The sequence below is a fragment of the Drosophila guanche genome, unplaced genomic scaffold (genome assembly GCF_900245975.1).
Source record: "Drosophila guanche unplaced genomic scaffold, DGUA_6, whole genome shotgun sequence".
Lineage (NCBI taxonomy): Eukaryota > Metazoa > Arthropoda > Insecta > Diptera > Drosophilidae > Drosophila > Drosophila guanche.
The window spans coordinates 11,207,172-11,230,943 of NW_022995744.1; the positions used below are offsets into that span (position 1 = coordinate 11,207,172).

At 46.3% G+C, this 23,772-nt stretch overlaps 4 protein-coding genes and 1 long non-coding RNA gene across 6 annotated transcripts in view; 3 read left to right on the plus strand and 2 right to left on the minus strand.

Moving 5' to 3' along the window:
• Positions 1-1,315: 1,315 nt before the first annotated feature.
• LOC117580208 (isovaleryl-CoA dehydrogenase, mitochondrial) lies at positions 1,316-2,905 on the plus strand. The gene is made up of 3 exons (XM_034266601.1): positions 1,316-1,616; positions 1,671-1,796; positions 1,852-2,905. The coding sequence occupies exons 1-3, from the start codon at positions 1,402-1,404 to the stop codon at positions 2,771-2,773; spliced, it is 1,263 nt and encodes a 420-aa protein (XP_034122492.1). The 5' UTR covers positions 1,316-1,401; the 3' UTR covers positions 2,774-2,905.
• A 2,702-nt stretch (positions 2,906-5,607) lies between these two features.
• On the minus strand, positions 5,608-8,959 carry LOC117580204 (mucolipin-3-like). Its single transcript, XM_034266598.1, has 3 exons — positions 8,351-8,959; positions 6,747-7,597; positions 5,608-6,686 (listed from the first exon to the last, which is right to left on the minus strand). The coding sequence occupies exons 1-3, from the start codon at positions 8,741-8,743 to the stop codon at positions 5,948-5,950; spliced, it is 1,983 nt and encodes a 660-aa protein (XP_034122489.1). The 5' UTR covers positions 8,744-8,959; the 3' UTR covers positions 5,608-5,947.
• Positions 7,239-19,664, plus strand: LOC117580211. The gene is made up of 3 exons (XR_004573551.1): positions 7,239-7,249; positions 15,724-15,728; positions 19,517-19,664. It is a non-coding gene; the product is annotated as an uncharacterized LOC117580211 (long non-coding RNA).
• Positions 9,565-23,772, minus strand: part of LOC117580202 (receptor-type guanylate cyclase Gyc76C) — a 35,375-nt gene continuing 21,167 nt past the window's right edge. The window contains exons 3-17 of one of the 2 annotated variants that reach the window (XM_034266591.1): positions 15,857-16,082; positions 15,573-15,770; positions 15,433-15,498; positions 14,926-15,138; positions 14,693-14,847; positions 14,417-14,639; positions 14,181-14,352; positions 13,961-14,121; positions 13,530-13,820; positions 13,123-13,455; positions 12,881-13,046; positions 12,508-12,814; positions 12,211-12,439; positions 11,980-12,144; positions 9,565-11,911 (exon numbers count right to left, since the gene is read on the minus strand). In XM_034266591.1, coding sequence (XP_034122482.1) covers positions 10,142-11,911; positions 11,980-12,144; positions 12,211-12,439; positions 12,508-12,814; positions 12,881-13,046; positions 13,123-13,455; positions 13,530-13,820; positions 13,961-14,121; positions 14,181-14,352; positions 14,417-14,639; positions 14,693-14,847; positions 14,926-15,138; positions 15,433-15,498; positions 15,573-15,770; positions 15,857-16,024 — 4,617 coding nt within the window. In that variant the 5' untranslated portion in view covers positions 16,025-16,082 and the 3' untranslated portion in view covers positions 9,565-10,141. Of the gene's footprint in view, positions 11,912-11,979; positions 12,145-12,210; positions 12,440-12,507; positions 12,815-12,880; positions 13,047-13,122; positions 13,456-13,529; positions 13,821-13,956; positions 14,122-14,180; positions 14,353-14,416; positions 14,640-14,692; positions 14,848-14,925; positions 15,139-15,432; positions 15,499-15,572; positions 15,771-15,856; positions 16,083-23,772 lie in introns of those variants that run through there. The other variant, XM_034266592.1, reaches the window with a different exon arrangement.
• Positions 18,587-19,587, plus strand: LOC117580210. Its single transcript, XM_034266604.1, has one exon. The coding sequence runs from the start codon at positions 18,683-18,685 to the stop codon at positions 19,478-19,480; it is 798 nt and encodes a 265-aa protein (XP_034122495.1). The 5' UTR covers positions 18,587-18,682; the 3' UTR covers positions 19,481-19,587.

The window sequence follows — 23,772 nt, forward strand, 5'->3', positions numbered from 1 at the left end:
TAGACGACAACGACGACGACGACGAGGAGAACGACAATAGGTTACGCCTATTGTGGAGGCGGGGGCGTAGGCAGAGTCGTGTCTCTGGGTAGCACCATTAATCAAACGCACACACGTGAGCCAGCTCCTTCAGCTGCCAATGGGTATACTGGTGGCAACTTATTTATGGGCTATGGCTAGGATATTTATCGATTTGCCTTAGCCGAATTGTTCAATTATTTGGGTTAAATTGTTCCTTCTCTTCTCACTTTTTCTATTTTCATTCATTTGGAATTTCAGCGGCTGCTGCACATCGGTCTCGGCCTCTCCTCTGCTCTCCCTGATGACCCGCACGTCCAATTAATTAATTATCATTACAAGTGTAGCATTATGCTTGCAGGACACACGACACAAGGAACAAAATTCCATGAACACGAGGCTAAAGGGATTGGAAACCAAGGGAACGCGCGACTCGGACTAAGGAGACGCTCCGCGGGGCAACGCACAGCAATGGGCACCGACTGAGGGACTGATTGGATGGGTTTCAGCGTTTTTAATTCCATTTAGACCAAGGCTCTAGCCTAACTGCGGCTCCTGTTTATGTTTATCCCTGCGCCTGCACTGTGCTCGCTCTGCTCGTTCTCTGCCATAGTCGTGGTTGTTGCTATTGTTGATGTCGGCATATTTCGTTGCCGCTGCGTTGGCCGGCATTCGGCGGCGTCAGCGGGTAAGGGGTAGCCAGTCCTTGCATTCAGACATCTGCCATTGTAGAGTCCTGCGCACAGCCAATAAATTCGAATTTATTTTACTTATTGGGCACAACACCATCTCCCTGAGAGTCCTACTTGTGCACCAACAAATGGTAATCACTGTTTGAGTACAATGGAGAGTCATGCGCAGATCGAGAACTTAGTTTCCCGCTACACAAATTCAAATTTGAAATTGTATCAATAGTGCTGCCACACTGCTCAAAAATGGTCATACTATATTGAACCTATTGGCAGCGCCTGTGGGCACAGAGATCATTTGTGTATTTTCCTATTTAAACACTGTTTTAGTTGGATAGATTAATGCCTACAATATGTTTTTGAAACCACCAGATGTGCCCCAAACTACTCCGCTTGGTATCTTTCTTGCTGTCTGTGCTAAGTGGCCAGATCGCTCTGGTGCTGCCACCCCGTTGTATCTGCTCTTTTAATATTATAAATGTAATAATGAAAATTCAATTAAATGCACATGAATTAAATTTTATTTCTTCCAGAATATGTAATGATTGGCTTAGATCTCCCTCATGTCAAACGTGCCACCTGTTTGATTCCCACTCGATGGTTTCAAGTGGCGAGTGTGCACAGCTGATCGGAGGAGGAGGTTAGATAATAGTTTATGGTTCCATATTGACTGCAAAAAAAAAACAACGCGAAGATGGTCCTGAGATTTGTGGCGAAATCCTGCAGATCTTTGCTGCAGCACGGCAATCGCCATCTGCCCTGCACCCGAACTCTTGCCCACTATCCTGTCAACGATGCCATGTTCGGGCTGGACGAGGATCAGCAAAAGTTGCGCGAGGTTGCCTTTAGTTTCTTCCAGAAGGAGCTGGCGCCCTACGCCAAGGAGATTGACAAGCTGGACAACTTCAAGTGGGTCATGACGATAGAAAAGGGAACATAGCTAATGAAAATTTGCATCCTCAGGGATATGCGTCCATTCTGGAGAAAGCTTGGCGATCTTGGATTTCTGGGCATCACAGCGGAGCCGGACTTTGGCGGCACTGGGGGAAGCTATCTTGACCACTGCATCATCATGGAGGAGTTTTCGCGGTAAACTAGAATATGTCAGAGTGTCGATAAATAACTTCCAAGTCTTTTCTTACAGTGCGGCAGGTGGCGTGGCCTTGTCCTATGGAGCACACTCCAATCTCTGCATCAATCAGCTGACCAAAAATGGTACCACCGAACAGAAGGAACAATACTTGCCGAAACTTTGCAATGGTGAGCACATTGGAGGCTTGGCCATGTCCGAGCCCGGATCCGGTTCCGATGTGGTGTCCATGAAGTTGCGCGCCGAACGCAAGGGCGACTACTACGTTCTGAATGGAAGTAAATTCTGGATTACTAACGGATCTGATGCGGATACCCTGATCGTGTACGCGAAGACGGGAAGCAGCGATGTACCAAACAAGCACGGCATTACCGCCTTCATTGTAGAGACCGCCTGGGAGGGCTTCAGTGTGGCACAAAAACTGGACAAGCTTGGCATGCGTGGCAGCAGCACCTGTGAGCTGGTCTTTCAGGATCTAAAAGTGCCTGCCAAGAATGTCCTGGGCAAGGAGAACAAGGGTGTCTATGTGCTGATGTCTGGACTGGACTTTGAGCGCCTAGTGCTGGCCGCCGGACCAGTGGGCCTAATGCAGGCCGCATGCGACATATCCTTCGACTATGCGCATCAGCGCAAGCAGATGAACCAGCTAATCGGCGAGTTTCAACTCCTTCAGGGCAAGATGGCTGACATGTACTCCACTCTGAGCGCCTGTCGCAGCTATCTCTACACTGTGGCCAGATCCAGCGATGCAGGGAACCGCAGCCCCAAGGACTGCGCCGGCGTCATCTTGTACTGCGCCGAGAAGGCAACCCAAGTTGCCCTGGATGCCATTCAGATCCTCGGCGGCAATGGCTACATCAACGATAATCCAACGGGACGCATTTTGCGCGATGCCAAGCTGTACGAGATTGGGGCCGGCACCTCTGAAATCAGACGCTGGCTGATTGGGCGCCAGCTGAATCAGGAATACAAGTAAAACACGCAAAACAAACATTTATTTGAAGCCAGATACGCATTTACGATTACGGAATCGGTGCAATTTTATGTGAATTACGACCTGACAAGACTATTAATTGCATTTATTATACATTTTTTTGAATCTTATAAATTGTACCTAAGTTGTGTGTTTGCTATGTATATAATCGGATGCACTGAGCCTTAGAATTGTGAGGATCTAGATTCTGGACTGTCGTTCGTCAAAAGATCTCGACTACCTGGCGCCTTGTTTGAATTTAATACACACCACCATTTCATGGCGACTAAATTTTGCCAGACATCAATATTATATACTCGATATGTCTGTCTCTTATCGATAGTTCCCTTTTGTGTGTTTCCAGCCCTGGATACCAAAAAAAACAAAACAAAAGAGCAGAAAACTCACAATATTATTGAACAAATAACAAAAAGGGTAATTCAAGCATTAAAAAAGTAATTAAAACGATGAACAGTCTTGCCGGATACCCCAGAATGTCATTTGCAGTACAAGTACATGGAGGTAGGTACCAAACAGACAGCCGGTGTCGTCTGTCCCATGATAATGGGAATTTGGATGATAATTTTGCAATGTAATTCATTTTTGATGTTTTCAGTCTGCATCACCCTGAAGCGAGAGTTGAATGACACGCAATTGAGTTACCCAGAGAAACGACAAAGGCCAACAATGCCGACCATTATGTGAGAGGATGAACAGACGCACATTGATTACAGAGAATGTGAGTAAATCAGCGGTACGCATTAAAATGCTTATTGGTTGCTTCTTTTACAACAGAGCACGTCAGCCGATGGGCTCTAAATCCGCAAAGATGCCGCCGCCGAACGGCCTCTTCGAGAATTCGTTGGTACTGCTGAAGCTGAACCTTTATGCCAGGGCGACTCGGAACTAGCAAAGATCCTGAGGTAGCGGATATGGATGCGTCAACTGCTGGAGCTGGATGATCTGGTCTTGAACTATGGCACTCATTTATTTCATGGCGAATTAACTCTGCCAACTACCCGGGAGTTCCTATAACTACCTAGTTACGTACCTACGCAAGGTATTTGGGAAGGTGCATGTCCCAGCCCTACAGGTCCTTGACGTCAACGAGGTGCTGCATGCCATCGAGGGCTGATCGCATGTTGAGCTATACAGCGAGCTTTATAGTGTCCAGGCAGGCACTGAGAAGGTAAGTCGTTGATTCTGCCATCAGCTATCTTTTTACATATTCCCGTTTTGTGTTTTTTTAGAAGGAGAATGAGGATCGTAGCCGATAAACAGATGGCCGATGGGGAGCAATTGGCCAACCATGTGGTCTAGCTGGAGAGTGAATGCCCCGTCAATGCAACGTTCTTTCCGCAGAAGATCGAACTAGGCAATCGACTCTTTTTTGTGCTGCGATCAGGAGTTCAAGATCTCCATGGAAGTGGCCGATTTTCATGTCGGTCTAGGTTAAGATTACCATAACACATAACTGCCAATATTGTAAACAAATAGATTGAAATAAGTTTGGTATACCAATAAAAATAAATATACCAGACTTTCAAGCTGCTCAGTAAGCTATGTGAAGTTTTGAAATTGCCTCGCTCAAATGGCCGAAAACTGGAAAATTTCCAGACCAAGTACCAGGCGAACATAAATCAGCAGAAGGTAGCTGGTTTTTATTTTTTTAATCGTGTCAAGAGCTAGCTGCTATGTAACTCGGCGGTTTTTTTTAAATCTTAAGTCACTAAAGCTTTGCACCAAATAGGACACTTTTGTTTGCTCATTAATTTGGGTCCGATCAGGGCATGCCACACCTCCTCGTGATCAGGAGAATGTCCTTTATCGTTTTCCAATCCCTTCGGATGTAAGGATCTAAAGGATAATGGCATTTTAAGGATATTTTTTAATGTTATCCCTATAACGGCATAGCTTGGCTGTGTCCTGTCGGATCAGGACCTGCCACACCTCCTCGTGATCGGGACAATGTCCCGGTCCGATTACAATCACTTCGGATGCAAGGATATTAAGGATAATGGATGTTTTAAGGATGTTTTTAACTAAAACCTAAACCTAAACCTAAACCTGTCGGATCAGTACATGCCCCTCCTCCTCGTGTGTGGAAATGTCTCCTGCATCGTTTCAATCTATCAAGGCCCTCAAGGACTGCAGGATATCGCTGTTTTACGCATTTTTGTAAAAGCGTTCTTTTCAGCTTGGAAGTATGCCACACTTTTGAGAATCATAGCAGACGACACCGGCTGTCTGTTTGGTACCTACCTCCTTGTACTTGTACTGCAAATGACATTCTGGGGTATCCGACAAGACTGTTCATCGTTTTAATTACTTTTTTAATGCTTGAATTAACCTTTTTGTTATTTTTTGAATAATATTGTGAATTTTCTGCTCTTTTGTTTTTTTTTTTTGGTATCCAGGGCTGGAAACACACAAATGGGAACTATCGATAAGAGACAGACATATCTAGTCGAAATGGTGGTATGGATAAAATTCGAACAGGAAGGCGCCAGGCATGTGTGATCTCTCTCTTAGCTAGTTATGGGCCGATCTCGGATCACTAATATACAGGACTTTTCTAACTTTATTGTAATTTCTGTATACAGTTTACAGTTTATTGTGGGATTTTGGTTATTTTAAAAATAAATTTACCTATTGGATACTTACATATGTATGTTTGTATTTACATACCTAGGGCATCTGTATTGTTAATGTTAAGCATTTATATGCAGTGACTCATATTTCATATTTGTACGTAAACTCGTTTCGGATGCAATTGTTCCCATGGCAGACCTCCACTTGATCCATATCCATATTCCCGGCAAAAATAGCTCCCATACTTTAATTTCTATTGTTCTCTGGTTCTGGTTCTGGTTCTGGTACTGACTTATATCACACACATAATATCGTTCATTACAAATGCAAACAGTTGCCTTGCCAACTGCGGCGATTCCATGGTCAAAATTGTGATTCCGAGCCGCTGTTTGATGAAAATTCTCTCATAGGTACGTACGTTAGGGCTTCTCTCGGTTAAAGTGCTTTGGTAATTAACAAATTAATACAAAAAGCTAATAACAATTTCAACACGCGACTACACACATAAAGCTGATGACACACTAACTACAAAAACAACAACAACAAAACATTACGAAGACTCGAAACTATCTATGCCGCACCCAGTTATTTCATAATACTCGAGAGGCTGGTGTAGCCACTGTTGGGCTGGACGGGCTCTTGCTCGCGCCTGCAGCAGCCGCAGCAACAAATGCTCCTCACAATATCCACAAAGCTCGTCTGGTCAAAGTCATCCAGATCGGTCATGAAGACGCCTGAGCTGATGTCCTCGGCTGTGCGGGTACCAACAAATGCCTTGAGATCGGTGGTTGGGAAGCCATCCTTGTAATACGCCTTAATCGTATCGTAGGCATCCATAATGACGGCAATGAACAGCGACAGCACCACATAAATGTAGAGCGATATAAAGGAATACAGATAGATCTGACAGAACCACCACAACCAGGTGGCCTTGCTCGACAGGGTGGCGAAGGTGGCAAACATATCGTCGCCATTGATCAACGCAAAGAGACACTCCGAGGTGGTGGCCAGCGAGCGGAACTTCATGTGGTAGGGGCCCAAAATCAGCCAGCCGCAAAACACAAATCCAGCATAGATCAAGAGGGCGGCGATGAGGAATCGCAGAATCTTTGGGGCAGCTTTCTTCAGCGTGAGTATCACCACATTGTAGGTCTTGAAGAATCCCAGATACCGCAGCACTCCAAACCACACAAGCAGGTTTCCGATGCCCAGGAACAGGGAGCAGGTATCCCATTGATCCACAACCAAGTAGCGCCCTTCTATCTGCTCTTTAAGCGCAGAGCCAATGATCAGCAGGATATCATTGAAGATTATCATGATGTACCTGAAAATATGCATGCAATTAGTGGGACGTTCTTTTCAACTATTGCTCTTTGGAACTCACCAAAAGTTGACAAACTCCAGGCGCCCGTCGAAGCTCAATTCCTTGCCAAAATGTGACCGGAAAAAGTTAACTGTCGTGCATCTCAGCAGGTATGCCCTCCACAGGGCTCGCGTGCACAGGGCAAAGGATAAGGCGCAGGTTAAAAGGACAAATATATTGAGCACACTCCTCAGCATGGAGTCGAAGTTCGCCTCCGAAATGAAATCCGTTGCTCCATGGCACTTCAATCGCGTGGCCTCGGCATCCAGTGACAACAACATCTGGCCATCATGGTCCCGATTGTTGAACAGGATGGCTATGTCGAATTTAAAGCAGTCTGGAGCCGACAAGGGTCCACCATTGGCCTTGAAGTTCACAGTCTTGATCTTAAACGTCAGCTGTGCCGAAACCAGAGATGCGAAGTTGACCTCCACTCCGCGCTGCTTAAGATAGGTCTCCACTCCGATGCCGGTTACGTTCGGTGGCAGCGATTCGCATACCTCGTCAATGTGAGGATCGAAGATGTAGGACTCGTTGAACCCAAATATGGTACCTTCTCGATAGTTCTGCAGGCACAGCTTGAGCGCCGGCATCGTATTGTTATGCGTAGGATAGTCGTACGGTCCAATCGATCGGCTCACATTGGCATAGCCGTCGACTGCGTACTGCACTGTGGCATAGAATTCCGATTTCAAATACAGGGCAAAGGGACCGACCGCGGGCGGATAGCTCTCCACCTCACGCGACGAGTCCCAGCCTCTCAGAAACAGATGCGAGAAGGCAAATCGGTTATCACCCGTATAGTTAATGTGGTTATACCGCGAGTGGGCAAAAAGGCACAGCTGCATCGTCACCAGAAAGATCTTTACAATCTGTAGAGGGAGGGTAGATAGATACATACGATATAAATAAGTGGGGTGGGGTTGTGTTTGCTTAATCTAATTAAGGTGTGTGGTCTTTCCTCTACGAGTATGTAAACATATGTACATCTACGTATGCATTTTATTTGAGAACACAGATAAGGCCGTTCAATGATCTAAGAACCTTATCATATTTCCTTTGTATCCATCCAAAATTCTGGTTCTATCACGACTACTAAGCATTGTTGGGGCCATGGAGTTCCCGGCAAGTTCAGTTTCCAAAACACTTAAAAATTAATCATCCGAAAAAAAACCCCAAAAAGCTAGCATTTATCATACTCTGAAATAATGTTGCCCAATTGTACGTGGAGCCCGGCCAGGTACGTCTAGCCGTTAAATATAAGATATTTTTTCAAGTTTATTGCGCACACTTTGTATGTGTGTGTGTATGTTTGTCCTATATTTAGTTAGTAGACCTTTCAGATAAGGCATCGATAAGCGAAGAGAGCTTAAGCAGAATACTTAAGCGTCTAAATGTTGACTATGCTCGAAAGTTGGACCTTTGTGTTACAGGCTCAAAGCGCTAAGCAAACAAAAAGCTTGAGGCCCCCTGATTAAAAAGCGACTGTAAATTTAGCAAAAACATGTGTCACACACAGCAGCGCTCGCCCCCAGTCCGAGTTTGCACATTGCGGAAGAAGCATCACGGGACAATTGACAATTAAGCGACAATATGAGGCGGATCTTCAACGTAGAGTCACTCACCTGCACGACAAACTTGTAGGGGAACTTGCGCCTCGCCTGCCACTTTTCAATGGGATTCATGAAGTAAAACTGCAGCTTACGTCGCATACGTTCCTCGTGGTAGGAGGAGGCGGAAGAGGTGGGTCCCGAGAACTCTGGCTGCTCCACATGACCCTCCACAGAAATGGGACCACCGTCAGCAGAGATAGGCACAGCAGGCATTGGTACAACGGGGGCCACTGGTGTGGACTGGAGGTGGGCCTGTCGATGCAGTGTCCTGGTGTTCACGTAGTCCTCATCGCTCTCAGGCGATTGGGGGTGATGCTGTGCAGCCTCATAGCTGTCCGTACGGCGTTTGACGGCTGGAGCTGCTGCTGCTGTCGCGGCTGCGGCTCCAACGCCGTAGTTCTGCATCTCAATGTATTGCACTGGCTGCGTCGCAAGGGTCGCGGGGCGTGCGTTGTTGTTCTGCGTGTAAAAACGTTCCTTTGCTTGTCGTCCACATGCAAAAGAAGAATCTACACAAGCGCAACAAGCAGGCGGGGACGAGGGATCAGGAGAAAGTACAATAACTAAATGCGCGAGTTTTTCCAGTGAGATTTAATAAAATACCCAAAAATCGCCTTTGTTTTGTATGTGGTGGGTAGTGTGACCGCTCTACCGTCTGACCCTCGGAAATATACTAAACAGAAAACGAAATATACTATATTATATGCCAATTTACCATAAATTATGAGCGCACTTAACACACTTAAGACCCCTCTTTATAAACAGGTAAACAACTCGAGTGGAACCACTAGCCATACAGCTACACATATATTTACTAGGCCTTGCATTTCTGGTTATAAAAGTTATTAAATGCCTTGCCATCCAAAACTCAAATCCGTTTTTGTTTTCTTTGTATTTATATATGGCAAATTTAACAAATTTCTTTTAAAAATATACATACATACACATAGCTAAAAAACCCTCATATCGGGCCTTTTTTCGCAACTCTGCTCACAATTCTCGTTCATAATTAATTAATTAAAATTATGCATTTAGTGTTAAGGACTTAAACATTACATACAATCACACGCACTTAATTACATACTAGCAAAACACATTGATACAGCAATTTTCCATTTTTTGATTTTCGAAATATATAAATTACCTAGTTTTCCTTTAAGCTGCATCGCATTTTGTATTGAAAAGCAAACATTTTCAATTACATTTACATCAAATATATGTTGTTGTTTTTGATTCCTCATATAAATATGTGTGTGTGTGTGTGTGTGTGTGTGTGGTTGTGTTACATTTACAAACGTACATTTAGATGCGTGGGTGTGTATATGGAATAGATACATATATTTATATATTATATATAAAACAATAACTAGTCTGAAGACCTTGTGACTAGACGGTTTTTTCGGCTTCTCCAATATTTATATGTAGGGTAGAGTTATCAAATATGTATATGCAATGCTTAAATCATTCTTTTGATTTGATTCCTCGAAATTGCAACAATTCCACAAAAAATATACCTATATGTACTTTCAATCCCATTTCACATCGACTATCTATAGATAATCCATTGATTTCGAGGTGAAGAGGTTTTTACATAAATGGATGCATATCCCCGACACAGAGGCACACAAATAGGTTCGATCGATCGATGATACAAACTACAATACATAAAACGAAGAAATAAGCCAAAAGACAATCGTTTCCTGCTCGACACGGTTCCTGAGTAACTTTTTCACCTCCAACTTATTATCCTCCCATCCTCTGCCATCCTTCTATCCTGCTATCTATCCTCTTAGATCCTACTCTCTACACTATACTCTCACGATCTCGGGCACCGGCTGCTGCCGCTGCCGTCATGTCCGTGAATCCAGCTCGTACTCCTTGCACACCGGTGGGCAGGATTCCCACTCGCCTAGCCTCCCCACTGCGCACTCCGTTACCCTTGAAGAAATTGGCCATCCAGTTGCCCAGCTTGGTGGCTCCGCCGCCGGCACCTCCGCCACCAATTCCTCTTGGACGCTGATTGGAGGAGGAACCGCCCAAGATGTCCAATCCACTGACAGGACCATCTATGTCGGCCGCATAGCTGACACTGTTCCCGTGTCCGCCACCGCCCGGCTCCATGTGCTCCAGCGAGTGCCAGCGCTTGTTGTGCGCCAACATCTCCTCGGGCGGCACAGAGAGCGAGGCCTGACGCTGCAGCAGGGGAGACTCCAAATCGTCCTCAATATTCACACCGCCATTGCAGTTGTTGTTCAGATGCTTAGCACAGCTTCCGGAGGATACATTGCTGGTGCGCCTGCGGCTGGAGCTGCCGCCGGTGGGAACGATGCTGATCTGGCCATGGGCATGGGCATGGGCATTGGCATTGGGGAAGCTGCCGGAGTAGCGGAGCGTGGGCAGCTGGCCGTTGTCGTGCCGCATAAGCAGGCCCAGCTCATCGTCGTAGCCATCGTTGGCATCCACTGGATTGGCGGACATGTCGTCGTCGATCTCCAGTTGGCTTCCCTCCGCATCACCGTTCTGGTTGCCGCTTATTAGCGACACTCCCGTGTCCAGGGATCTCGAATTGTTTTTAGACAGCTTGGAGGGTGGGAGCTTGACCCTTTCGTGCCGCTTGCGCAGATGCTGCCATGGCATGGGGTCCAGGGAGCGAGATTCCCTGAGGAGCATCTCCACGTCCACCTGGGAGACGGTGGTGCCGTCTGCGTCGTCTTCTTCGCCAAGGGGCAGCTGGGTGGCACTGATGATCCTGTGGGGCCGCACCATGGCCAGGGGCTTGTGCAGAGCGTTCGGCTGGCGTACTAGACTCGCTCCTCCTACTCCTCCATCCATATCACAGTTCGTTTCATTTGTTTCGGAATGATTCAGCGTGCTGAGCGAGGCCAGAGCCGACTCCAGGAGTGCTCCGCCCACAAAGTGTGCACCGCCCAGTCCATTGACTGGTCGCTCCCTGTCCCTGTCCCTCTTGCTGACTCGCGGCGACTCCCTCACAGAACCCTGCAGACTGTACGTGGACTCGACATCCGCTGGACGTGGCACACTGCTCTGACGCCTCGATCCTGTCCCGCAGAAGTGCATGGCCTGAATACTTGGCTGCCTGGAGTCGGAATTAAGCTTCGGACTCTTTCTGGGACGCGAGAACAGCGGCGGCATGTCCATCATGTCCACTGGCTTCTTCTGTATCGCATTGTCGTTGGCCCCCGTCAGCCACCAGGTGATCACATCGCCCTTTCCCTTCATATTGACCAGGCCTCGCTTCTCGGTGATGTAGCCACCGCCCAGTTTATCCAGCGCCAGTTTACACTTGTTGGAAATGTGTATTTTCAGCGCCTCCCCGTTGCTCTCCATGCGCGAGGCCGTGTTGACTGTGTCGCCAAAGAGGCAATACCTAGGCATCGTTAGGCCCACGACGCCAGCAACCACAGGGCCCGTATGCATTCCAATTCTCAGCTTTAGCGTCTCATTCGGACGATGGGCAATGCGATGCTGCTTCACGGCCTGCAGTAGCTCCAGAGCCATTGAAGCAATTTCGCCAGCATGACGATCCCCATTCTTGATGGGCAGCCCAGAGACCTATCGAGAAAATCCATTAGAGATCCATACAAAGAGTGTGTTTGCTAGTGTCCTGTGCTGGCACTTACCACCATGTAGGCATCGCCTATGGTCTCCACCTTGTACACATCATAGCCGCGGATGATGCGATCGAACACCGTGTAGAGATCATTCAGAAAGTTAACCACCTGCAGCGGTGTGCTCTCTGCCGACATGGCCGTGAAGCCGACAATGTCGCTAAAATAGATGGTCACCTGTTGGGGAAACAAAACATATAAGTATAAGGAAGGAAATCCCTAAAGCTAGATGCTTCTTCCTACCAAATCATAGGACACCGGCTCAACGCCCTGACCCATGGTCAGCTTCTCGGCCACCGACTGTGGCAACATGCGGTGCAGGAGATCCTCAGTCTTGAGCTTCTCCTCGCAAAGCAGACGTGTACGCTCGGTAACAATGTCCTCCAGGTTGTTGGCATACTTCTCCATCATTTCCATCATTTGGTCCATGATGTTTTTGGTTTTACCGCCGCGCATCTTCTTCAAGCGATTGCTAAATTATGATTTCAATTAATCGTTATTGGAACTACTAGAAATGATAGAAAAAGAGTCAGGCCGTACCGTATGGCACTGAATTCGGGCCGCTCTTCGGGATCCTCGGCCCAGCAGTCCTTGATGCAGGCCAGCACATAATCCGGACAGGATTCGGCCTCTATTATGGACTCGACCTCCGGCCGAAACGGCACGTGGCCATTGAGCGGCAGCTTCTTCACAAAGTCCACAATATCCTTTGGTTCTAAAATGGTTTGTCCGAACGGACCCTTACGACTAAATATCTCGTACATGATGATGGCAAACGCATAGACATCGCCCTTCTGGCTGCCATGGATATGGTTCCGCAGCAGCTCCGGCGCACGCCACAGTTGATCTATGAAAAAGAGTGCAGATTCCAGAATAGAGAAGCTCAAGAACAGTGCAAAGACTTGATACTCACTTCGATAATGCTGATGTTCCCCAATCGACTCATTTTCGGCGCACTGGCGCAACTCGTGCAGCCCAAAGTCGGTGACTTGCAGCATCCATCGCGAGGTGACAACACAATTCGAGGATTTGAGATTGCCATGATAGATCAATTGGGAATTGTGGATGTAGATCATACCCTGCAGATCGCAAAAACCACACAAAAGGATCATTAGCAAGGGTTACATTTTGTTGTTTAATCTCTCATTTAGTTACCTTGATGAGGTCATGGATGAGTGAGGCAATAAACAGATCATCCAATTTGATGTCTTCGTTCTCGATGATATCGTACAGACTGCCCTTGGCGCAGTAATCGGTGACTAGCAGTATGCGGGTCGGCTCCACGCTGGCGCCAATGAAGCTGTTGATGTTGTCGTGCCGCAACTCGCGCAGCAAACGCATCTCCTTCATGATCTCCCTGGAGATGTCACGTTTCCGGGGGAACTTTAACTCTTTGATGCGCACCACAGCGCCGCGTAGACGACCCGTGGAGGTCACAAACTGATTCGTCCAGCGTGAGCCATAGCTCTGGGCGCTCATCAAACTGACCTAAACGGGAGGGTGAAGAATCAGTAAAGAGAGAGTTCAGTAAGGGTCAAAGAAAGCATCGATAGTCGACTTACCTTGCTGGGTGAGGAGACAATCTCGTTGCCCGAATAACCCTTGATTTCATTGGGATCGATCTTCCAGAGCAAACCCTCAATCTCCAGCTCAATCTTCCATTTGCGATAGATGCTCATGGTGATTACGCCGGAGCAGAAGAGCAGCACTCCCAGCACCACGGCAGCCACTGTGGATGTGTAGTGTGTGTCGTCCTTTTTGCACAGTTCATTGGCAAATCCGCACATGGGCTCATCCGTAGGCTTCTCGCCGCCCGAGGGCCAGTCTATAGAGCCATTGATCAGTTTGTATTCCTATAGAAAAGATAGATAAACCATAGATACACGTGAGTACACATGGATTTCCCATTTAGGGTAGAGTTGTCCGGAACCAACTTAAAGTCACAAAGTCTAAGGCAAAAGGCAAACTAAAAAAGAGAAGACGACTCACTCACTGGAAGTTCTTCGCCTTGGTGGAAATACGCCACGGGTACCATGTGATAGTGGCATATCACACCGTTTGAGTTATTCCATTTGTGTGGCTTGTACGCCAGCACTGAGAAATTGCCTTCCGAATCGCCATAACGATCGATCTTGATCGTGGATCCAGTGACGCCTAGAAACTTTACTCAATTAGCAAACAGAAAGGGGAGTGGTATGGCCGTAAGGACTCACTCATATAAGTGCGATTCTTGATGATGGTATCGATGACACGCGTACCATTGCTGGCCACATCGAAGATCACCTCATCGGTGAGCACTCGCGTCTCCTGGCGCAGCATTTTGTCCACTGCCCAGGCATACAGTTTCACCGAATCGTACAGATAGGCGGCATAGATCGATATGAACTAAAGGACGTACAATAAACTGGTGTTAAAACGGGTGCCATGGTAATGAGGATGCCTCGCTTACCTTGCTAAATTTACTTTGGGAAAACAGTTTGGGTATCTCAAAGTTGAACGGCGGCATGGAGCTGTAGGTTCGCACGCGTTCTGTGAATTTCTCATATCCCTTGGTCGGCGGCGTGGAGGCCACGACGAGCAGACTGCGTGCCAATTGGTTGAACTTCTCGGTGCTGTGACAGTTGGACATGAGATCGATTTGATCCACTTTCCGCAAATATTTCTCTGCCTCACTGCAAGCCAAAGACTTAGGTTAAATCTGAATAATTAATCACTGATCGCTTACCGTTCGGAGTAGACCATCATGTCCACAAAGATCACCATGTACTCGCCACGCGCAAACAGTCCGGCCGTCTCCATGGAGCTCATAAAGTCCACCAGGCTATTGGCTGCACCCAAAAACACATAGATCCTAGTGCGGTTCATGGTATTCTGCACCAGCTATAAATGACCGAAGGAGACAGTGTGCTGTGAGTGTTTGCACTTCGAATTATGTTTCTGGTGTGGTTTCGAACCCACCTGATACCAATAGCCGGAGCGACAGCAGTCGAGACCCAGTTCACAGCATTTGGCACGATTGTCGATGAACGACTGCTTGTGATTGATGGTCATGTTCCGCTTGGTGGCCTGATCCTTGAGCAGATCCGCCACCGGGCCCCACACATCCTCATAGAGGATGGAGAACTTATTCCAGGCATAATAGCGCAACAAAGCGAGCAGCGATTTAACGACCTGCAAAAATACGTATGGGAACTGTCAACTGTGTGTCAACTCCAAAAAGAGAAGAGTATTTATGGGGGGTTCAACGGTGGGCGGGGGTTCATACGTATGGCATGACCTTTGTCTTGGGCCCACATCCTTATGGCTGTAATCTGTTGCTGTTGTTTTTTCTCCTTCGTTCAAGCATCATCCCCTGTCCTGGTTAGCGAACGATTTAGGACAAGGATGGACGCACAAGACCTTCCCTTCCACCTGTTGCAACTACACCCACAACCCGAGCCTCTCTCTGCCCCTCGCTACACCCACCTGCGTGTCTGGCGGTTCGGTGCGAGCGAATGTCGGTATGGCGGATGCACGGTACTCTGCACATTTCTGCGGAAAAAAAGGCGATGCATGAAATTATCTGTGGGTGAAGTATAAATCGGGAGAAATATTTCGGAGCTTACGTAGGATATCATTGGAATGTTGCGACTCTGCGAGACGATGGCCTCCACATAGCAAGGACCCTCAGGACCAAAAATGGTGGCAATGCCATCGCATATCATTTCGGTAATAGCTTTGGTGGCCAATACCGTATCACCCTTGGTGTCATTCCAGCGCAGGTCTAGCGTCACATTTGGCAGCAGATTCGGATCCTTGTTGACCTTTAACAAGAGGAAGGGTAGAAATTATGAAAGCAGTTGTTTAAACTGTAGCGCAAACGTTGAGCTTCCAATTAGTAGAGACTTACCTCATCCAGGGCCATCGTCAGCGCACCGGATATGGCCAAGCCCTGACGCGTCTTGAGCTCGCCAGTGAGAGCCGTCAGATAGCCCACGGTGAGGACGGTGCGATGATTGCTACAGTCGCGCACTGCCACCGACAGCAAGAGTAGTAGATTAAAGGGCCAACGCGTCATGGCCCCTTAGGCCGGGGCCGTTCAGCGCGACGCCTATGGGTCCCAACAGATTCTCACACTGCAACAAAAACAAACAAAAGTACATACACATAAGCGGAAGGATATCAAGAGTTATCAAGAGGATGCAATTCAAACCGAGGCACATGCACTTCCTGATGCATGTTTGACAAACAGACACACAAACCAGAGGGGAAGTTCTGAGCTTTGTCAGAGAACGAACATGGTAATTCCCTCAATTTTACACCTACAGAGATGGGATGCTTCGGGATGGGATGTCGACCCAAGATTTATGTATTTTCCCTTCTTGAAACAGTTTAAAAAGTTAAACTTTGACATTTCTAATGGCAATCATTTCCATCAATATGGACATCACAGCATTTAAATGGGTAAGGCAAAGGTAAGCGGAATTTCAAGAAATCTAGGCTATAAACAAAAGACTTATTTCCTTCCCACTACTTTAAGGCTAAGAAGAAAGCTCTCTCTGTGTGGTCGCTTGGTGTTGCTTCTGGGAAAATGTAATTACTGAATGGGTCAGGGTATGCCAAGTGCCCACACACACACACAGACACACACACAAACAAACAGACGGAGAGTCTGGCACTACGACACTCGGCAGGCAAGCAATAAAAGACTGTTTTCCTGGAAAGCAAGAGGATATGCAACGAATTGGTGTTAGAAGTGTTGCAGCCGTACGAGGAGCATGCATGCGAGAAAAAGTCAAATGTCAACTACTGCCGACGGTCAATTCAAACAACCTTGACACCCACACCCAGGAAACAGGAAAATGCAGGGAGATGTGAAGAGAACTTCTAATTAAATCCTTTTAGGCTCCCTCTCAGCCCAGTAGTGCGCCCAAAGCAAACCATCCTATCGGTGCAGAGCGGATTAGAGGAATGTATTACCCACTCCCCAAAAGGGTTGCATGGCTCGTTATTATTAATTCGCGTTGATTTCAACATTATGCAATTTCGTTTGAGGCATTAACCGTATCGCGGCGTATGAGAGAGCGAGTGGATGGATGGATGGAATACCTGATTTTGTCCCTGGCTTTTGCTTGCTATTATCCCACCCACACATCAACACACGGCCTCCAGCTGTTTTCCCACCTGCATAGTCCTAATTGTTTGTTCTGGAAGCAAAGCGCATTCCATTCAAAATGGATTACTGGGTAGTCCCTCTGAGCAGAGAGAACAGAGGGAAAGAGTGGATAGTAATGCTGTTCAGCCTTTGTTTGAGTTTTATCCATAAATGCTCACGTTTAACTTTAATTAATATAAAAGAGATTAAATTTATATACTTAAACTACAAGCGACACACTAATGAGCCCGAAGTATACAAGCAAATGAAAGGTAATTGGATACATTTCACATTTCCCTTACAGAGGTATCTCGATATGATATTTTAAAAGGGAGTTTTCACTAATTTATTGTTCGTAATTGCATCACGCTAAACTTTTAACATATTTATTCAACCTATTTTGTTTGTTACCATTCCTCAGATATCTCCCACCATAAATAATTTTAAATTTGTTGACGTTTACTCTTTTAAGGAATCTAAGTGGGGATTCCAAGAATATTTCTTGGAAGGCGAGACTCTTACGTTCCTCCATTGAGGCATTCCAGCAATCTTTCAAGCACTTCTTCAATCTCAATCTCAATCTCAATCAACACCCCAAAGCGCTCATGCCACCATAAATTAGCATTTCCGACACACTTCACATATTTGTTTCTCGTTTTTATTTTTGTTTTCTTCCCTCCTGCCACCCGACCGTCCGTTGTTTATTCTTTAGTATTTTTTTTTTTTTTGCCAATGTTGCAGTTTAAAATTAGAACTACTTGGCCCCGGGCCTTGGCTAATTTTGGGCGCCACTGATAAATATTTGCGCAGCATTTTGACACTCTTCTACACTGGCGATGCGATGTGAAGAACGCGTTTCCAAGAATCCCCTTTTGGGCCAGTTTTAAAATAGAGTGTTCCCATTCCTAGAATAAAGATTATCGGGAGGGGCTCAGAGAATGCGACTGGAGAGAGGCCGTTCCATGGAATTGCAAAACAAAAATCCATTTAGAGCTTACAAAGAACATTCTTATGGGGTTACTAATAATGGAAAATGCTTTTCAAATACGCATAAAAAGGCTATAAAGTAGAAATATCAGCCGGAAAATGGAAAACCCCATATCCCCTTCCCTTACCTTTACTGTCAAAGCCCTAACACTTGATTTCCGTCCAGTCGGTATCCAAATCCTACATCATGTTCGTTTTTTGTCAATTGTTGGTCTAGAAATTTTTGTTGTTTTCCGATTACGAAAGATTTGTATCTTTTCGCGCTGAGCACTCCTCCGGCAAAAGGTACGCAAAATTCAATGTTCGGTTAGGATCGGGAGCCCGCCCTTGGAGTGTACTGGAGAGGAACAGGAGGAGCTGGAACAGCAGCCCCCTTTTACATTCCCGTGCACGTTGACGTCTGAGGTACTGCTGTTGTTGGAGGGCAAAGGCATTTGTGGACAAGTATGTGAGAGCAACAGCAACAGCAGCAGCAGCAGCAGGAGTGGCAGGAGACAACGGCCAGGAAGGAGTGGACGCAGCTTCGCCGCCAGAAGCCTTGCAAGAAGAAGACTCGTAAGAAGACGAAGACGAAGACGAAGCTCCTCCTTTGATATGGCCATACACGAGCAGATCGACAACCTGAACATCTGGTGGTTCCCTCGCGACTTCTGCCAGTCGAGATTCGGGGAGTACCAGCAGAGCGGCACCAACTCGTGCACCCTCATCTCGCTGCTCCTGGCCGACAAGGTGTCCAAGGCGGAGAGGTTCTACCACCGGGTATCGAATCTGCCGCAGCGTGGCTGGGAGATGTTCGGCAATGCCATGAACGATGGCAACAGTGTCTACCACAATGTGATCTCGGCCAACACTCCGCATGCGCGCAACCTCAATCTGAACATCCCGGACGCCATTGCGGCCATCCGGACGCAGCACAAGATGAACTTCCGCCTGGAGGAGTGGTTCTACACGCACATGGAGGCGGACACCTCCAGTCCCATGTACAACCGGAACGTGGCCGTGCAGCTGTCCCGCATCTTCCAGATCACTCTGCAGGTCTTCCAGCAGGCCATCGGCCAGAGCACGCCCCCCCATCTGTTCGCAGCCATAATTGCGGACAGTCGTACGGTGATGGTCACCTTCGATTTTCGTGCCTCAATCGTCGCCCTCTTCGACTCCCATCAGCATGGTCGCGATGCGGGCGCCGTCTTTGCCCAGTGCACCCTCCAGAATATGGATGATCTGCTCTTCTGGTTCATCAGCATGCTGCACAACGTCTACTCGAGTCGTCCCGCCCTCTTTGAGATCTCTTTCCTCAGCTCTCAGCCGGGAGTGGCGAAGCGTATTCCGCCGGCCATCAAGAAGATTGCGGGTGACCTCAAAAAGCCCACCAAAAACCATACGGCAACGTAGCAGAGTGGATCGCAGGTGTAGAACCCCAGTGTTAAGCCCCATGTCTAACATCTGGCATCTGGGAGCGGGCTCAACCCAAAATTTATACAGTCAAAAGAACCAAAATAGCAAAATCAAAGATTTAGGCCCATAACCAAATTCCAAATTCCACAGTGACCTTCCAATAAACAAATAACGAACATCATTTGAGTATTTACTGTAGGACCTGTAGGTGGGGGAACCCTTCCGCTGGTAATATAAATATTCATTTTGATTATTTCATTCATTTCCATTACTGCAAGTCATTTCTTGTCTAAATATTTCTACATGGAACACACTTTTTCCTCAACTTTTTGCACAACTGTGCGAGGGTCAAGCAAAACTAAATGAAAAATGTCTAGTTTATATTTTGTGTGGCATCCAAAAGTTATTTAATTCAAAATTTTGTCTGTGTCCGTGTTGATATGTATTTGCTTCGAGTATATTTTCATTATTTCTGTTACCTAATTACACTTGAGTAAACAATGAATGTGCAAAGAACTTGAAGTTGTACATATGTTTGGGGGAGGGAGAAATGCTTTTCAAAAAAACAGACTAAAAGTTGAACTTTGAGCGGGATTAGGAGGGGGACCCAATAGAATAGATATATATGTACATATGTGTTCCCCTTGTTATACGACGCTTGTGGAGCTCTTCTTCCGTATATTCGAATTTTCTCGACTTCTAATCAAAATGAGTTAAATAAACACATAACGTAACCTATTAAGAACTTAGTACGTGACAACAATTTAAATATTTATAAAGTAAACAGAGAGCAGCAAAGAATAACAGACAGACATACATAGAGAGAGAGAGAGAGAGAGAGAGAGAGAGAGAGAAGCAGCAGAGAGCGGCGAGCGATTCTAAAAATAGAATCACATTTCAAAGAAAAATATGAGAAAAGAGCAATAGTAGAGGGAGACGACGACGGACGCGATAAAACGTTTAACGAAATGGAAAAAAGCTTGAGGACAGACAGCACAGAGAGCGACGATAGAATGAGCATAAGATGCAGTGAGAGCTTAGCTGTAATCAACAAACAAACAAGAGAGGAAAGCTCAAGACGTTTACCGAAGCATTTGATGCCCTTGCAAAACGATCGTTGGCATGGCAGCTATTTATGGGAAGCTTAAAAAAGATTCCGACAAAAACTGGCCAAAGAAAGTTCCAATAAGTACAGAGCGTGGTGTCTAATTATTCATATGTGAGTCAAACATCATCCAAATTCAATAATGCTCATTGCAAGGGTATGGCCACAGTCAAGTCAGTCAGCGTCGCGTTGTGTAACATAAAAAATATCGCGTAGCCGCAACGTGGGTCGCCTCGGGGCGCTCTTTCAGTGGCAATCGACTCAACTTCTCCCTCTCTCTCTCTCTCTCTCTCTCTCTCCACCTCTGGTTGACGCTGTGCAACAAGTTGCAGTTGCAGTTGTACTTTTTTCCAGTTAAAGTTGTTTCCCGCTGCACACGTGTGTGTCTCTCTGCCTGTGTGTGTGTGTGTGTTGGATTGTCTAAAAATAAAACTTGCGCACTAAAAATAGAAACCAGACGCAAACACGACAATCCCCAACCACCAAGCACCGTCCAGACCACAACACCAGGCATTCCCGTGGATAAACCAACACACTACATTCAGCAAACAGCACCCATTGCAATGGGTGGAGGGAGGGAATCACATTGGGGTGTTGTGTGTGTGTGTGTGTGTGTGAGTGTGTGCATCGGAAACAATAAGTACAAATAACAGCAAAAACAAACGGAAAATGTGCGTGAGTTGTCCGACAATTGTCATCGGATTTAGAGGGGGCGGGAATGGCGGCTTGACTCATTCCACTGTCGGACTTCATTCAATCCCAGTCTCAGTCAGCGACTCAGATACAGTTACAGCATTTACAGTATTGTGAGTGTTTTTTTCTTTGCTTTGGTTCTTTATAGAGCAGATGAATTGCCCCTGATGAAGGCCCTAACACAATTAGGGGAACATATGCAGGTAGTTAACAGAAGCTGAAGAGAATTGCATCAGCTGAGAGCTTAAATATATTCAGAATAAATCACTTTTACAAGCAAAAGTGAATTGGCACTATGTAGATTCTTAGAGTTAGAGCAAAGCAAGCTTTAAATCTCATGAAACTCTCTTAAATAATTACTTGATTGAAGCAAATTCTAGATTCAATTGTGGATCTCCATAAATCTACTTGAATTTTTAATTTGCAAAATTAACTTTGGATTAAACCTCTTTAATCCTTTGCTTGTCTTCTTGCTGATTGAAAATTCGCTTAATGAAGTTTTTTTTTTCATTATTTGTTGTTATTTGTTTTTGTTTATTGTTTGCTGAAGCCAATCAGTTCAAGGACACACACACATTACACACGCCCACACACAGGGCATCTGAATCCTTGCCCACTCTGCCATCAATCATCAACAAGTAAACCCCACAAAAGGACACGCACACGACAGCCACACAAACGAAACATTATCGCACCACAGCCACAGCTGGCAGAAGCCACACATACACAAACAGACCCACACATACGCAGGAAAAGGGTTCAAAGCCCTCTCTTGCTCTATTAAAGGAATTCCAGAATGGGTTGTGGCAGTGGCAGTGGCAGGGCCCAAACATTAAATGGATTATTGGGCCCGAATGTGCAATTTGATTTCATCGCCACAGTGATGAGTCCCCAGAGAGCAAGCGCCTTCTCCACATTCCTTCTTTTCAGAGTGAAAGTGTAATTAGAAATTGGAAAAGGGATTTCAGCAAATGAGTAAGGACAAAGAAGCCTTTAAAGTTTACACTTTGGCAGAGAAGTGGACGGTTCTGCTCTGACAGCAGCCCTGTCGAATGGATATGATAAATGAATGGTCGTCTTGGCCGCAAGGACATGCCATGGAGATGGAGCAAGGCGTGGCAGCAAGCCTGAGGCACCCAATGACAGGACCCAGACAGCTGTCTCATGTGAGGCGAGTTGATTGCATTGCCTATAGCCCCAGAAAGGTGGTCAACGGGAAAGGAATGGAATGAAATGGAATCAAGGACAATCAAGGGATCCTAATACATTTACCATAACGTCGCACACCCCCACCCCCCTTCAAATCAACTTACAATATAAACGAACTGTTCAAGTGTTGCAAATGATTCCCTCGTTTCTCTATCGCCCCACACAGACCGTGCCTCGAATTGGGAATCAGGCATCGGCATCGCCCATCCATAGCCGTGCACACACAATCTGTTGAATGGCACAATGTACCCACCCACAGAAAAACACACACACAAAAAGTAAATGAGCCAAAACTGATGAAAAATGTACGAAAATTCTTCAAATAATGGCTAAAAGATGGGAAACTGCAAGTAGGGGAGAGAGTGCACTCATGGATTGCCACAGATGTATTCATTCATTCACTCATTTGTCTGCGATGGTAATCTATAAAGTAAAGCTCTTAAAGAGAAAATCTTTCACTCCCCCCACCACCCTGCAAAGCTCATTCATAATTCTCTTTGCTGTACGGAACTTAACCCAGTTCTCGTTTCTGCCTCAAAATGATTCCTCAATGGGGACAATGATTCCATTTAAGATCATTCTAGCGCCATACCGCATCATGGCATGCCACACAGTCAACAATGTCAAGGCATCTGTTGAGAGAGAGAGAGAGAGAGAAAAGAGATGTGGATGCTGTGGAGTTGTGGAGCTACGGATGCAGCCTGCTGCCGTATGGTCATCGCATGTGTTACACTCTGAAATTTCACTTTCAAAGAAGCCCAAGCTCCAAGCCGTTGATGATGATGATGGTGCAGGCAGGAGGTTGGACCTGGAGCTGGGGCATGGAGGGCCTTGGAGCCATGGCATACCATTGCCTTAGCTGAAGCTTCAATTGCCTGTTCCCCGCCTGATGAGGCGCCGTTTTGCTGGCCTTAAAAGGAGGCAACACATGACAGCCGACCGCTTTGGCATTTAACAGCAGACACAGCCCAAACACAGACAGACAGAGAAGGAGAGAAAATAAGTGGTGAGAAGGAGAGAGAGGTGGAAAGAGAAGGCAGACAAATCTGGCCATCTTTTGAAGGCTCCCTGCTTCAGTTCGTGTGAAAGTGAAGGGCTTTTTGGGAGGCCAAAGCAAACCAAAAAAAAAAACAACACAAAGGAATTTCCTTGAATGTGCAACATTTATGAGCGGGAATTATGAGGCAGGAAGATCTTCGGTAATGTCTTCTGCAGTCTCTTTCAGTGTCTCGTTTTAGCCTCTCTTTTTCTCTTTAGCTCCTTCTCTCGTTTGACTTCTCTC